This window comes from Maylandia zebra, linkage group LG17 (genome assembly GCF_041146795.1).
Source record: "Maylandia zebra isolate NMK-2024a linkage group LG17, Mzebra_GT3a, whole genome shotgun sequence".
In the NCBI taxonomy this organism is placed as follows: domain Eukaryota; kingdom Metazoa; phylum Chordata; class Actinopteri; order Cichliformes; family Cichlidae; genus Maylandia; species Maylandia zebra.
This window is the reverse complement of record NC_135183.1, coordinates 2,791,528-2,807,327: the sequence shown is the minus strand read 5'-3', so window position 1 is coordinate 2,807,327 and position 15,800 is coordinate 2,791,528. Positions and strand designations below refer to the sequence as shown.

Below are 15,800 nucleotides of genomic sequence, written 5' to 3'. Positions count from 1 at the left end.
CAGAAAATCAACAACTGCAAATGGTAGCATGCTGGTGAGAAAGCAAAAAGAAGCCAACTAGTACAGCAGTGGCAATGCCACATATCCAGACTTCAGTGGCAAAAGCACCATTTTCTGTTTTAATTCATCAAGTAATACAAGATTCATTTGTTTAGACAGATTTGAAACAAAGTAAATTCCAAGGCATGTTGAGTCCAATGGATAGCTGAAAAAGGCATTACAGTTTTCAAAGACCTGACACAGTGCTTTGACAACTTGGCAATCCTGTAAAATGTTTGCCACAATAAGAATTGTTCCCCCTACATTGAAACAGTTATCTCCCATGGAGCAAGAAACACATGTCTGTCCATCAGTGTATTTTCTGTACTGCTTAAAAGTTCCAAGATCACTTGTTATTGGTCCAGACTTATGAAGCCGTTTAAGAGGAGAGGGAACAGACATCCTCTCTTTTCTTCTGAATACTTTGCGTCTCATAGACGCGCTTGACAATTTGTTCCACAGGTTTATGAGGCCTCCGCACAATCTTTTTCAGTTTACCCAGGAAGGTTTCAAATGGGAAGCAGGAAATACTGTTGATGGGAGTTACACATGTCACACTGAGCGTTTCACTTCCTAAACGTTTTCGTCTTCGTTCTCTTCTGCCTTCAACAACTTTCATCGTCGCTCAGTCCCATCCCTCGGGACAGTTGCATACATCATGCCGCCTCTTCAGGTGCAAGCGGCGTCCACAACTAAAGCTCCATGCAAGATCCTACACTGAAAAGTGATCCGCCTCATTCTCAGGAATCAGCTTTTTAAGAAACCAACGTGGCTCAGTTCAAAATTTTGTCTTAAACAAAACTCATCATCTCGTCTGCGATATGAGTTCATCACGGTTTTTTGCTGACATATCATCTGTTCTGGAATGAAATTAATGCCTCTGTAGTAAATAAAATAAAATAATATCTGGCTTCTAGCATCTGTTATTTAAGGAATGTATAAAAATAAGACATCTTCTGCTCAGTCTAAAAACCCAACTATGACAGAAATCTGTTTGTGTGGTACACCTCACCTTTTTAGGGGTCGGCTTTTTGTCTTTCACCTTGACATCGGCAAATGTTCAAAAACCTGCCCTAACAGCTAAAACTCTGCTGCTTTACAATACCTAAAACAATACTAGGATAGATCTGAAAATATAAAGTGTATTATCCCCCAAAGAAAGGTCTAAAAGAATGTTTAAATATGAACTTTATAGTAAACAGGATCTGATGCACCAACTCTTTCTTCAAGAACTCAGCAAACTGGCCACACCGAGTGTGAACCGTGGGTTTACTTCTTGTCATGCTTCCCTTTTAGAGCTGAACCACGTGCACCCCCCTCCAGAATACTGTGTCTCTATGGGATGCACTTGGATGGAGGAGTAAGGTAAATAGCTGCCAAGGAGGACAGTAACAGAACACTGCTGTAATAACACGCAGACACTCATAAATGTGCTGTGCTGTTTTATGTACAGGAAAAACAAAGAGGTCCATCCACGTTCTCTACCAACGCTCCACCTCACACCATCGCCTCTTTTCTCTTCCCTAAAGAACACAGAGCCTTCTTGTCCTTTTTGGTTTTATGTGTCGTGGGTGAGGATGACGTCGATGACACGGACGTCGTGGACGATGGCGGGGAGCGAGGCGAAGGGGACGCAGTGGTGGGGCTGTTGCACAGTGAGGCGGGGGCCGACTGAGAGCCTGGCTGCGGGTAGTTCTCGTCTGCTTCCTCCATGTGGATGATGGCAGAAACGGAGGAAGGGCGGCGCTTGGAACGGACGCTGCCTGTAGGCGGGCTGGGGCTGGAGGGCTCGCTCAGAGGCCGGTGGACGGCAATGGCACTACGGAGGCAGTTGAGCCACTGCTGCTTGTGGAAGACGTCGTTGACCTGCAGAGTGTGTGACTGTGCCTGGCTCGGGTCTTGGGAACGTACCCGGAAAATGTTCTTGGCTGCAGAGAAAGCAGAGAGCGTCATTAGGAACGGGGGCAAAGTGCTGCTCAGGCTACTAGCGGACACTTTCTGGGACGAGCCTTACCTTTGCTGAAGGCTCCTCTGAAAAAGCCGCCCATTCTGACATCGCCATCTTGCAGGTCCTCCAGCACCAGATCCTGCACTGCGATTGGCTGCCGGTACACCTGGAAGCACTGGCGCTCGTTCCTGGTGACGGGGCGGGTCAGGATCAGCAGGTCGGTGAACAGGAACACGTGCAGCTTCTGAAAGAATTTCCAGGAAAAACAGAAACTTTCAAACCAGAGCATCATCTGAGCACATAGCCCGCCTCATGTGGGACGGCAGCCTCGTGTTAATGTGAGAGATACACATATCGACGGGGCCGGGTTATGTTAAAAAGTATAAATGGTTATACTTTGTTCATTGGTTCAAAGGTACCCCACACTTCTTTTTTGTTTGCTTGTTTGTTCTGGTACTCATATTTACAAGATGGCATTGAACGCCCCATTGGTGTGTTAGGAAAACTCTTTTGTACATATGTTCCTTGAAGGGGTTTTGGAGTGGTTCTTTTTCCACCGCAGCAAAGGGCTAGGAGTCGGAGAGGAGCTGCTGTATGTTTTTGTTATGATCGGATTGTGAAATAAAGCTTATACAGTGAGAAAGCAACTCCAGGAGTCATCCCTGCCTTAAAGCTGCAACATATCATGGCGAGCCAGCCAGGAGGAAGGTTTGAAGAACTTCCCGCACGAGAGTGAAGCAGAAGCCTGGTTAGCGCCATTAGCGGCTAACGTTAGCACTACCGCACGGCTGAAGAAAAACCTTTCTCCAAGCACCGGACCTGAAATCTGACGGACTAAAGACAAGCTTGTGAGTACCCACAATGGAGATAGAAGCCCTACGAGATAAGATCACCGCCACAATCTGCCAGCTAAGTCGTGATCAGCTCATAGAAGTGGGTTATAAGGTGAAAGGCTTTGCTACACCGCTAAATGAGCCTACAAAAGACACTTCCAGACGCCAACTGATGAAAGTTATAGAACATAAACTGGACGAGGTGGAAAACAGTTATACACCAGACGATGCTGTACAGTTTGTGAAAGAACTTTTATCGTTTTTGGGCGAATATAAAGCTAAAGACAATACGGCCGAGAGTGATTTTTCCCGCCCTTCAGACGCAAGAGACAAGTATGACGAGCTGCAGGAAGAAATTAGAGCGATAGGGCAGAAACTCAAGATGGCGGACGCTGCCCCGAACCTGCTGTCTTCTAAAGTACCAGAGGTGACAATTCGCAGGGAGTTTCGCATCTGTGGCCAAATAGGTGAGGGAGGGCAGCGCGATCGGCTGTCCTATACCAACCTGCTGCATCAGATGGAAAATGGACTCCGCAAAGGCCACAGTGAGTCAGAAGTTATTGAAGCAGTGATAAGAGCCATCAATCCAGGTCTCAAACTGCGTGATATGCTTGAAATAAAGACTGATTTGACACTCACACAGTTAAAGACAATATTAAAAGGACATTACCGAGAAGATGACACATCTGATTTGTACCAAAAACTGATAAATATTTCCCAAGATCCAAAAGAGTCAGCTCAAGACTTTTTATTCAGAGCCATTGAGCTTAAAGATCGCCTCCTGTACGCATCCAAGGACAAAGAAGCAGAACACTACAGTCGGGACCTGGTAAAAAGGAAGTTTTTGAGATCAGTGGGTACTGGGCTGCAAAATGACAACATAAAGTTCCAGATTAAAGCCCTTCTTGACAACCCAGATGTGACTGATGAAATGCTGATTGAGAAACTAAATGAAGCTGCCAATCTCGAGACAGAAAGACTGAACAAGTTAAAGAGGAACAATACAAAACCACCAAGAATCAATGAGCTACATACTAGGGATGAACCACGCAGCAGCTCACAGATCCCCGCCACCAAGGAAGACAAGAAAAATCATCCTCCACCCGAAATGCACGACCTGGTGAAAGAGCTGAGGAACGAGGTTGCAGAGGTGAGGCAGATGGTTCTTGCTTCCCTGAACGCTGGCAAGTCGCAGACTACAAAGAGGACATCAGATGCTGCCGCGGGTACCTGGAGGAAGAAAGGCTGCAGGACCTGCCAGAGCAACGGAGAGGGAGACAACTGCACCCACTGCTTTAAGTGTGGCCAGCCTGGCCACATCTCCAGAGGATGCCGAGCTCCACTTCAGCTGCAGGGAAACGCCAGAGGGCCACTGCCACGGGACCAGCAGTGACCCCACCGCCACATCAGGAGTCCCGCCGCTGTGGTTGCTGCCACCAGAGAGAGTCGGTCAGCACCCCACTCCAGAGGTGTGCAGGCTGCTCATCTGTCAGTTACTGTTCTAAAGCCTGTCAGGGACAACACTGGCACCATCACAAACATGTATGTAAAGCAGTGAGGCTAGTTGAACAACATTTGAGGGAAAGAGAGAAAAAGGGGTGGTTGTCATACATGGGATATTCTGACCTTCTATCAGATAAGCAAGGACAAAAATTAGTGAAGCTGATTGGTAGACGAAAAATGGTGAGATGCACCTTTGACAATGTACCAGTCACCGCATTGTGGGACACGGGTGCACAGGCTACCGTAATAAATGAGAACTGGAGAGTCGAGCACTTACCTCACACCACTATCAGGGGGATAGATGAACTCTTAGGTTCAGAACCATTAAATGGGCTCGCAGCTAATCAGACAGAGATACCATTTATGGGGTGGGTCCCTGTAGAGTTTAGACTGACGGGGGTGGAGACGACCAGCTCGAGTCTCCTAGTGCCCGTATTGGTCTCTAGTGACCCAAATGTAGCTCAGGATCCCATTATTGGATACAATGTTATAGAAGAAATCATCAACGAGCAACTTAAACAACAGGGTGTTAAAAACAGTGACTGTGCTGCAAATATTGTGAGTAGTGCTTTTGGTATTGACGTCGGATCTGCTAAGACTTTTATCCAGTTGATAGAGACACATCGAACAGCTGCGGAAGAGATCCAAGTCAAGACAGGGCGGAGTAAAGTTGTTTTAGGCCCTAGTGAAGCTACTACCATTCGCTGTCGCACACGCATACAGGCTGACGAGGACACTGTAATGTTATTTTGTCCTGTTCTGAACCCCAGCCTGCCTGAGGGGCTTCATTTGCAGGAAGTATTGTTTAAAGTAAAAAGGGGCAACTCAGCCATGGTCCCAGTATCTGTCACAAATACCACATGCCATAATATTACTGTAGATCCGCGTGTGGTCCTGGGGCACATTGAGGGCGTAAAAGCAATATACCCAGCTGCCCTAAAACCTGTAGAAACTCCAACAACTAAAACAGCAGACGATGCAGGTGTCGAAGTCCCATTAGCCCCCACAGGTGAGACAAGTGGTGTTTGGGATCCCCCTGTAGTTCTAGACCATCTAACGAGTGGCCAACAGTCGGCGGTGAGGATGATGCTTAGGGAGGAATGCAAAGCTTTTGCAAAAGACGAAAATGATGTAGGCTGCATTCCTAGCCTTCGGATGCACATCACCCTCAACGACCAAACACCAGTTCAAAAGACTTACAATAGTGTGCCTAAACCTCTGCATCAGGAAGTAAAAGCTTACCTGCAAGACTTGATCAATAGGGGGTGGGTTACAAAATCCAAGTCGCCTTATTCGTCACCGATAGTCTGTGTTAGGAAAAAGTCCGGTGACCTCAGACTTTGTGTGGATTATCGAGAACTTAATCGCAAATCGGTGCCTGACAGACATCCTATTCCCAGGATACAGGACATGTTGGACAGCCTTACTGGTAGCTCCTGGTTTACAGTACTAGACCAGGGAAAGGCTTATCATCAAGGATTCCTAGACGAAGACAGTCAGCCACTCACTGCATTCATCACCCCCTGGGGTTTATACCAGTGGGTTAGAATCCCATTTGGACTCAGCTCCGCCCCAGCAGAGTTCCAGAGGAGCATGGAGGAGTGTCTTTGGGGTCTGCGTGATGATATCTGTCTACCGTACCTTGATGACAATTTGGTCCACAGTAAATCTTTTGAGGACCATGTTGAGCATGTAAGAGCCGTGCTACAAAGGTATCAGAGACATGGGGTCAAACTTACTGCTAAGAAATGTGAACTGTTCAAGCCTAAGGTCAGGTTTTTGGGTAGAGTGGTGTCAAAAGATGGCCATAGTATGGATCCAGCAGAAGTCGCCTCCGTGATGTCACTTAAAGAGAAACACCCTAGTACAGTGGGGGAAGTGAGACAGATTTTGGGCTTCCTATCTTATTATAGAGCCTATATACAGGACTTTTCACGTATCGCCAAACCTTTGTATGAACTGCTAGCAGCCCAAACAAATGCTAAAAGTAGCCCACAGGACTTAAAAACACAGAACAAGAGAAGGAAGGAGAAAAACAAACAGGCTAAAGGACAGTTGCCTTCATCAGCCCCTGTGAAATGGACAGAGTCACACCATCAGGTTTTGTCTTACTTAGTCAATAAACTGGCCAGTCCTCCGATCCTAGGCTACCCTGATCTAGACCAACCATTTGTGCTTCATACTGATGCTTCTCAAGCAGGGTTAGGAGCAGTGCTCTACCAGCGCAGTAATGGCAAGTTAAGAGTCATAGCTTATGGATCTAGAACGTTAACGCCGCCAGAAAAAAATTACCATATGCATGCTGGCAAACTGGAGTTTTTAGCTCTCAAATGGGCTGTCTGTGAGCGCTTCAGAGATTATTTGCTGCATGCGCCATCGTTTGTGGTTTATACAGATAATAATCCACTCACCTATGTGTTAACGACAGCAAAGTTGAATGCATCAGGTCAGTGTTGGGTGGCTGAGCTCGCAGATTTCAACTTTACGATAAAATACAGGCCAGGAAAAACAAATGCAGATGCAGATTTTTTATCCAGGATGCCCCTCGATTTTGAGGACTATATGAACTGCTGTACACAGACGGTTAGCCAGGACGTGGTTGTAGCCTCACAGCAGGGCATATTAGTGCAGCAAACAGAAGCTCTAATGTTTAACGCTGTCTCCTTCCACACCCTTCAGCATCAAACACAAGCAGAGGAACTGCTGGACATGATTCAGCCAATACCGAGAGAGGAAATCTGTGCAGCACAGCGGCAAGACCCCGTGATAGGTAAAATGTACGAGTCTGTAGTGCAAAACAAAAGGCCCACCACACAGGAAATTAAGACTGAGAGCACTGAGTTTAAAGCATTGGCTAGAGAGTGGAGCAAACTGAAAATCAGAGAGGATGGAACTATGTTCAGAGAGACTCGACACAAAAAACAACTAGTTCTCCCCTCAGTTTACCACCCACTAGTGCTCAAAGAACTACACCAACAGATGGGCCACTTGGGATCAGAAAGGACCCTAAATTTAATTAGGGATCGTTTCTTCTGGCCTAAGATGCAAAGAGACATTGAACACTTTGTCAGTAATGTTTGTGAGTGTCTCAAACAGAGGAAGCCAAACAGACAGGCACGGGCACCTATGTTGAGCATAGAGACCACTCATCCATTTCAGTTGGTTTCAGTTGACTTTTTGCACCTGGAGCAATGCAAGGGGGGGTGTGAATACATACTTGTAGTTATGGACCACTACACCCGCTTCGCTCAGGCCTACGCAACTACAAATAAGACAGCTAAGACTGTAGCAGAAAAACTATTCAATGATTATTGTCTCAGGTTTGGTTTTCCAGAAAAACTACACCACGATTTGGGGCGAGAGTTTGAGAATAGACTATTGCACCATTTAAAAGAACTGGCTGGTGTTAAAGGGTCACACACTACTCCTTATCACCCACAAGGAAATGGGCAGACCGAAAGATTCAACAGGACCTTGCTCTCGATGTTAAGAACACTAACAGAGGAACAGAAAAGAGACTGGAAAAGCCACCTCCATAAAGTTGTACATGCCTACAATTGTACTGTTAATGAGGCCACTGGCTACCCTCCTTTTCTCCTAATGTTTGGTAGGTCACCACGGTTACCGGTTGACCTTCTCTTTGGCATTGAGCAGGAGGACAGTTCAGGCTCCTACCAGGACTATGTGGACAGATGGAGAAGGAGAATGGCTGAAGCTTACACTGTCGCCTCCAAAAATGCAGCTAAGTCAGCTGACCGAGGTAAAAGGCAGTACAACAAAAGTGTGCATGGTCCACCACTTCAAATAGGGAGTCGTGTCCTTGTTAGAAATGTTGTGGAGAGGGGTGGGCCAGGTAAAATCCGCTCCTATTGGGAAGACAACATCTACATCATTAAAAGACAAAAGGGAGAGGACAGTCCTGTGTTTGAGTTAGAGCCAGAGAATGGTAAAGGCAGGACAAGGATTTTGCACAGGAATATGTTGTTGCCTTGCGATTTTCTTCCGCTCCCAGCAGATAAGGAGGCAACTGTAACTAGTACTAAAACAAGGAAAAGACATTATAACAAACGGAAACAAACATGCATGACTCCGACACAAGTGGGGAGTGAGGAGGAGGAGGACACAGATGAGTTTTCTGATGCGGTTTTCACCTGGCCTTATCCTGAGCCTCAGTGTTCACCTACATTGGACCCCACAGCGGCAGAGTTTATGCCACTAAGGGACGGGGGTGAGCCAGATGAGCTTCCTCACATGTCAGGAGATGGCCAGGGGGACCCCAGCCAAGCTGATGAGGAGAAAATGGACAATAGGGAACCAGAGGATGTGGCTATTGTGGGGGCAGGGGAGGTGGACAGCAGCTCTGATGTCGAAGAGGCTTTGGAAACAGACCAGCCAAGTCCATACCCAAAGAGAGAAAGGAGGAGACCACAGACTTTGACCTATAGTAAACTTGGACAACCAAGTCTTGAAGAAAGAATAGTGGCCACCAAATGTGTGAATATTCAAGGTTACTGGCGACCTTGGTAAAAGGGGAAGATATAATGTTTACACTTGGTACCCCTATTTCAGATTGTAACAAATGTACCTATGTTGATTGAAATATTGTGACACATGGATTGCAGGCCGAACATGTGTATGAGTAAAGGGAAGATGCTTAGTGTTCAGATGAGATGTGGACAAAGTTAATGCCTTTACAGGAGAGTACAAATAGCATGGTAATTTGATAGATTGAATTGTGGACAAAAAAAAAAAAAAAAAAAAAGCTGAACTGATTATATCAGGAGTATACACAACTACAGTGCACGGTAGTTTGGGTAACTTAAAAAAAAAAAAAAAAGGGTGTAATGTAACCTGGTACATAGTCCATGCCATTCTATTGTTCTCTATGGATTGTCGATTATAAGGTACATTTATGTCGGGACGACATTTCTCGAGTGGGGGAGAGTGTGAGAGATACACATATCGACGGGGCCGGGTTATGTTAAAAAGTATAAATGGTTATACTTTGTTCATTGGTTCAAAGGTACCCCACACTTCTTTTTTGTTTGCTTGTTTGTTCTGGTACTCATATTTACAAGATGGCATTGAACGCCCCATTGGTGTGTTAGGAAAACTCTTTTGTACATATGTTCCTTGAAGGGGTTTTGGAGTGGTTCTTTTTCCACCGCAGCAAAGGGCTAGGAGTCGGAGAGGAGCTGCTGTATGTTTTTGTTATGATCGGATTGTGAAATAAAGCTTATACAGTGAGAAAGCAACTCCAGGAGTCATCCCTGCCTTAAAGCTGCAACATTAACATGCAAAGAGAAGCACCGAAGGACGACTTGGAAGTGTGCGCTGTGCTCACCGTGCCGCTCTTGTTGCGCAGCTCCCCGTGACACAGAAGACTCTTGCACCGTTCGATGCGAGCGTCCCTCTGCCTGTCGTCCAGATACTCCAGCTTGTCGATGTAGTACTGGCACTCGGACTCCCCTTTCTTCTTGTTGATGTCAGACAAAACTCCCTGGATGACAGTGATCTGAACACACAAGCAGCCTAATTATTACATGGGAGAGGCACTATGATGGATCAGTGTGTTGAACCAGTTTGTCTCCTGGACTTACAGCTTCCTGCAGGCTGGCAGCATCGGGGTGTTCTGCTGGAGTGTGTCTCAGGATTTCCTTGAGCAGTAGGGGGTACTTGACCAGGCGGGATCTGGGAATGTCCAGGAAGCTCCACAGGTCCAGTTTCCGACTAAAAGGTGACTCGAGGCACCGCTGCAGGAAGTCCTGCACACGTGGGTCTTGCTTCTTCTGGTCCAGCAGCGCCTTGGCTGCCAGCTGGTTACTGCAGTAGTCTTTGTAGGCATTGAGCCTGGGCAGCTGCAAAGGAAGGAGGGACTCTTTATCTAACTGCTAATTCAAAATACGGTTTTACTAGCGTAAAAGCTTTTGATGGCTCAAAAAGTCAAAGACACTTACCCAGCTAATAACAATTTGCCCAATCTGGCCCACGGTCCTGTCTGGCCCCGTGGCTTTGGAGAGCTGCGCCAGAAGGTCCTCGTGCAGTGGGATGTAGGCATCCAAGTTGCCGAAAATGTGAGTAAGCTCCTCCTCTGACATGATGGACAGCTTCAGCATCGGGTCGTGGTACGCCTGTGGATGGAGCAAAGTGATCAGTAATATCTGGGCAGAGCTTTGGGAGCGGCTACTAAAAATATCTTGGTCAACAGTTTTAGGGGTACAAAAAAAAAAAAGACAGAGGAACAATCCCTGTCTTTTTATAGCTCCTGGCTGCGCTGCATTCAAAGCCTGCCAGACTGATTTAATCTGTTTGCTTTATATGTACTCCCGCTGCCTCAGAGCTTTTAAAATGACAAACCTTGCATGCAAGCTGCAGGTCCTCAATCAGATGCTGTTCTCCACGAAACAGCTCAAATATGGCCTGAGGAATGGGAGAAGGCACAGACAGATGTTTTTTTAGTAAACATGTAAATCAGGTTGTCATTACATCGTAGCCTAAACCATAGTGAGCTTAGCCAAGATGGCTGAATGGCTTCTAGTCCAATTTAAACCATTTGACACAAAGACATGTGAACTAGTCTAGCAAGCATGTAGAATTCATCCCTGTCTGGACTCCTGGACTCACCTCTTGCCGCTTGATCTCTTTGGTGGAGAAAGTTCCTTTCTGGTGGATGTCTAATGTCTCGGACCATAAGGTGCTGTTCCTCCTTTTAGGTGGTGTGGGGGCCGCTGCCTTGCTGCAAGGCTTCTGGGGCATGCCTGGCAACTTGCCATCGCCCCAGAAAGAGGCCTTCAGAAAGAAAGAACACCACATGTCAGACATGTTGAAAGGGATGTCCCTGTCCCCCCAATGCGCTGTGTTTCCATTGGATGCCGTGAGCGCTTACCTTGATGGTTTGGGCGAAGCGCCGGAAGACCCCATTCTTTACCGGAGAAATGAGGTTGGCTAGCGACGTCACCCTGCCGAGAGAACGGACGTGCTTGTTGCTGGGTTCCTGCAGAAGGAGGCAAAAACAGAAGGGGAGGTTAGTCGTGCAGTTATTCTATCATAACACTATGACTTCATTTCCAGCAGCTCTGGTCAAACATTTACAGAGTAAAGTTTCAGCCATCTCACCTCTAACTCCTTGTTGGCCTGGTTCTGGCAGTCTGTCACTTGCAGAGTCCGTTTGATAGGCACCAAGCTACCCACTTCATCGTAAGCCACCATATCTTTCAGTAGAAACACAGTATCCTTTTAATAATGCATTTTCCTTGTTAGTCAGCCACTTATCCAGACTACTGGAAACATTTGGTCTTGTCCTCTTTCCATTGGTTTTAACATTCCCCCAGTCTGTCCCACAGAACTCTCTCCAGTATGACCTTTTACGTGCTGCATAGTTTTCCTAACCACTGTTTAGGATTTCTTGTACTGCTGTACCTGCTGTAAATGAAGGGTTCCTTCAACTCATTTAAAACATTTATCTCTACTTTGTTTACTGCTTGTTTGCAGCTTTCATTACTCAGAACTGGATAATGGTCACTTCCTTTCTGATGTGTCCACAGCACACAGAGCCTCCTTCATTCATACCCTCTAATTCTTGATCGCCACTCGTCACACATTCACATTGTGAAAGATTTCATACAGTGGCATTGGCTGTTTACATTGTAAGCCACAGACAAATATTTAAATAAATAAATAAATAAATATTTGTTTCTATCTTGTAATACACACTCAAAACACTGCTTTGCTGCTGCAGACCTTTCTGTGTCTATGATTGCTCTTGGTGCTAATTAGCTCTCCCTTGTACGTGAACTTGGTCATGGTTTGACTGGGAAACACTGGGTTGGCTAATGGAGCCGATAACCAGCTTCATGTGGTTAGGATTAGGCGGGAGATAAGATGAATGAATCCAGGTATTGTAAAGATAACCTGGATTTGCTGAACTTGGTTCATTGTACAAGTGTCCCAGGTGTTCCTCAGGAACAGGAGGGTGATGAGACAACTGAAAAACACTGAGGGAAAAAGACACATTACACACCCCAGGGGGAGAGATACTAAAACATAGCAGCAGAACGCATACTGCAACACAAAATGTTATTGTGTGTGGTGACTTGAATTCCCAGATTAGTCTTAGAGGAGGGAACTGCTGAACAGTGGCGGATTTGTAGATTAAAGTGCATGGAGGGAGGGAAGCAGAAAGACTTGGGCGAGTAATATTTGCAGGTATATGTTTACAGGAGGTTGTGAATTATGCAATGATTAAAGTTACAGCAGTAGAAGCAGAGTGGAACGTAAGGCTTTTAAGGAATTATTAACTTATAATTTATAGTCTCCCATAGAAGCTAAAAATAAGCAAACCGTGGTTTGAAAGACTATTTAAGAAGTTCTTCATTTTTAAACATTTATGATTTCTGTAATAATGTTGGTGTCACGGTCCAGGACTGGTCAGGCTTTTTCTCTCCTATCTCTTCTGCTCTCAAGTGGAGTTGGGCAGTTCATACCTTTGACTCCGTCCACTGACAGGTTCCCGCTCTACAACACGCCTCTTCATCACCAGTTTATTGCCCTCCTGTATGCAAGCACCAGCTCGAGCTCTCACTCATTGTCAGATCGTTTTTGTAATGCATGTGTTATTGAGGTTCTCTGATGCTTATTGATAACCCCAGTCAATCTCTCTCAGCTTCTCAGCAACTCTCCAACTGAGCTCACAACCAAACCCCAGCTGATCTGTTCCCATGGAAAGCAGAATTGTGTTTTCACTTATCGAAAATTCACCTGCCTTTCATACATCTTGGGAAAACTCTCGCCTGTCACCCACTGCCCCATGAAATCTGGTACAGAAAGAAACTCAATCAGAGTTAAGATCATAACACACATTTCTTCACTGCAACAATGACATCCACCAAAATGTGCTTCTCCTCTTTGGCAGAAGAAGATTCCTGCTCAGTGAGCTGATTCTTCCCACTGCAGATACCTCTTCATTAACCAGTTTTTCTACACAATAAACCTTTAAGGCAGTGCAGGCTGTGTTCTCGACCCTCCTTTAGAGTCCACCAAAAAAGACTGACCTGATTGATTGATTGATTGGTAATTTATTTCAACATGTGAACAATATACAAGTACATTTAGAAAAGAAATGAGAGAAAAAAAATATACTATACAAATTACATACAAAAAAACATTCTGATTAATTTACATGTTGAAAGGGAGTGGGAAGAAGTATACACTTATTTAATCCCACCCCTGTCCCATAAATTATCAGTGAATATTTAGTCAGCTTCCTTACTGATATAATTTGTAATAAAAATAGTGAACAGATTTCTGATATACTATATACTATAATATCACATCATGAATTTTTTGTTTGTTTGTTTTTAAATAGAGACATTCACTTAATTTAAATATTTTCCTTTTCTTTATAGATCGAGAAGATCATATTTTTATAACTCTTTTTGAACAGTTTTATGTTTGGACATTGCTTTAATTCCATATTCAGTTTGTTCCATAGTTTCACTCCTTGAACAGAAACACAAAAGCCTTTTCTTGTAGTACGTACCTTCATTGTTTTGAAGTTACAAAAACCCCTTAAATTATAACTTCCTTCTTTCAAAAAAAACATACTCTGAATATTACCTGGCAGTTCTTTATTTTTTGCTTTGAATAGAATTTGTGCTGTTTGGAATTTCACTGTATCGTCAATTTTCAATATTTCAGACTGCAAAAATAGTGAGTTTGTATGTTCCCTATAACCTGCATTGTGGATGATTCGAATTGCTTTCTTTTGAAGAGTAAAAAGTGAATGTAATGTGGTTTTATAGTTATTGCCCCAGACCTCTGCACAATAGCTTAAGTATGGTGAAACCAGTGAACAGTAGAGAATATGAAGTGATGTTCTGTCGAATACCTGTTTTGCCTTGTTTAGTACTGCAATGCTTCGTGATACTTTGGAATGAATATATCTTACGTGAGCTCTCCAGTTAAGTTTTTCATCTATTATTACCCCCAGAAATTTATTTTCACTGACTCTTTCAATATCAACACCATTTATTTGAATCTTTGCATTTGTATTTAAACTACTATTTCCAAATAACATAAGTTTAGATTTATTCAAATTTAATGATAATTTGTTTTTATCAAGCCAGAACTTCACTTTACTTATTTCATTAGTCATATCCTCCAATAAATTCTGCAGATCATCACCAGAGCAAAAAATGTTTGTATCATCAGCAAAGAGAACCATTTTTAATACTTTGGACACTTTACAGATGTCGTTAATGTACAAGTTGAAGAATTTTGGACCCAAAACTGACCCTTGGGGTACACCACAAGCAATGTCCATACATAAGGAGCAACCACCATTTATTTTCACAAACTGCTTTCTGTCACTTAAATAACTCCGGACCCAATCTAAAACTACCCCTCTGACACCATAACGTTCCAGTTTTCTTATTAATATATCATGATCTATAGTGTCAAATGCCTTTGTCAAGTCTATGAATAACCCAGCCACATATTGCTTTTTGTCTATGGAATTTGTGATGTATTCTATTGAATCTAATAGTGCCGATGATGTTGATCTGCTTGATCTGAATCCGTACTGACTCTCAGTGAGTAGTTTATGTTTATCTATAAATTTTTCCAGTCTGTTTTTAAACAGTTTTTCAAGAACTTTTGAGAATTGAGGTAGTAAAGAGACAGGCCTGTAGTTTGTGAAATGGTGTTTGTTTCCAGATTTGTATAGAGGTATAACTTTTCCTATTTTCATTCTGTCTGGAAATCGACCAGTTTGAAATGATAAATTACAGATGTTTTTATAATAGCCTCAATGACTCTTTTAACCACTATCATATCAATATCATTACAATCCAAAGATTTGTGATTTTTACATTTTTTGACAATTTCAAGAACTTCATTTTCATCAACGGCTGTGAGAAACATAGAATATGGATTTCTGTCAATCAGTGTATCGGGTTTTTCCTGTGCTTTCCCAGGATGAGTGATTGTTCTTGCTAAATTTGGTCCAGCAGTTACAAAGAATTCATTGAGACTATTTGCCACAACATCCATATTGTATTCTTCATGGTCATTACAAATGAAATACTTGGGATAGTTCTTTTGTCCAGTCCCACATTTTATAACACTGTTCAGGATTTCCCATAATCTTTTATTATTATTTCTATTTATATCTAATTGCTTCTTATAGTATTCCTTTTTACTAAATCTAAGTATATTAGTTAACCTATTTTTATATCTTTTGTATCTGATTTCAGCATCTTTAGTTCTCGTTCTTAAGAACTCTCTGTATAGAGCATTTTTCTTTATACATGCATTTTGCAGACCTTTTGTTATCCATGGACAGTCCATATATTTCTGTTTCCTACTATATTGCTTTATTGGACAGTTGGTATTGTACAGTAATGTAAATATTCTAAGGAATTTATTATAAGCACTATTAACGTCCTGTTCCTGATATACTTCACCCCAGTTTTCCTTCA

At 43.7% G+C, this 15,800-nt stretch overlaps 1 protein-coding gene across 1 annotated transcript; it reads right to left on the bottom strand.

Moving 5' to 3' along the window:
* Positions 1-679: 679 nt before the first annotated feature.
* Positions 680-11,558, bottom strand: LOC106676617 (neuroepithelial cell-transforming gene 1 protein). The gene is made up of 9 exons (XM_024805684.2): positions 11,440-11,558; positions 11,210-11,317; positions 10,948-11,112; positions 10,681-10,743; positions 10,281-10,454; positions 9,924-10,181; positions 9,668-9,838; positions 2,054-2,231; positions 680-1,967 (listed from the first exon to the last, which is right to left on the bottom strand). The coding sequence occupies exons 1-9, from the start codon at positions 11,530-11,532 to the stop codon at positions 1,537-1,539; spliced, it is 1,641 nt and encodes a 546-aa protein (XP_024661452.2). The 5' UTR covers positions 11,533-11,558; the 3' UTR covers positions 680-1,536.
* Positions 11,559-15,800: the final 4,242 nt, after the last annotated feature.

Bases quoted from the DNA above. Each gene is read 5' to 3' on its own strand.
- LOC106676617 (XM_024805684.2), bottom strand. From the start codon at position 11,532: ATGGTGGCTTACGATGAAGTGGGTAGCTTGGTGCCTATCAAACGGACT. The intron at 9,839-9,923 runs GTAAGTCCAGGA...TTGTGTGTTCAG, and splicing joins CTGCCAGCCTGCAGGAAGCT to ATCACTGTCATCCAGGGAGT. The intron at 1,968-2,053 runs GTAAGGCTCGTC...CTTTCTCTGCAG, and splicing joins CAGAGGAGCCTTCAGCAAAG to CCAAGAACATTTTCCGGGTA.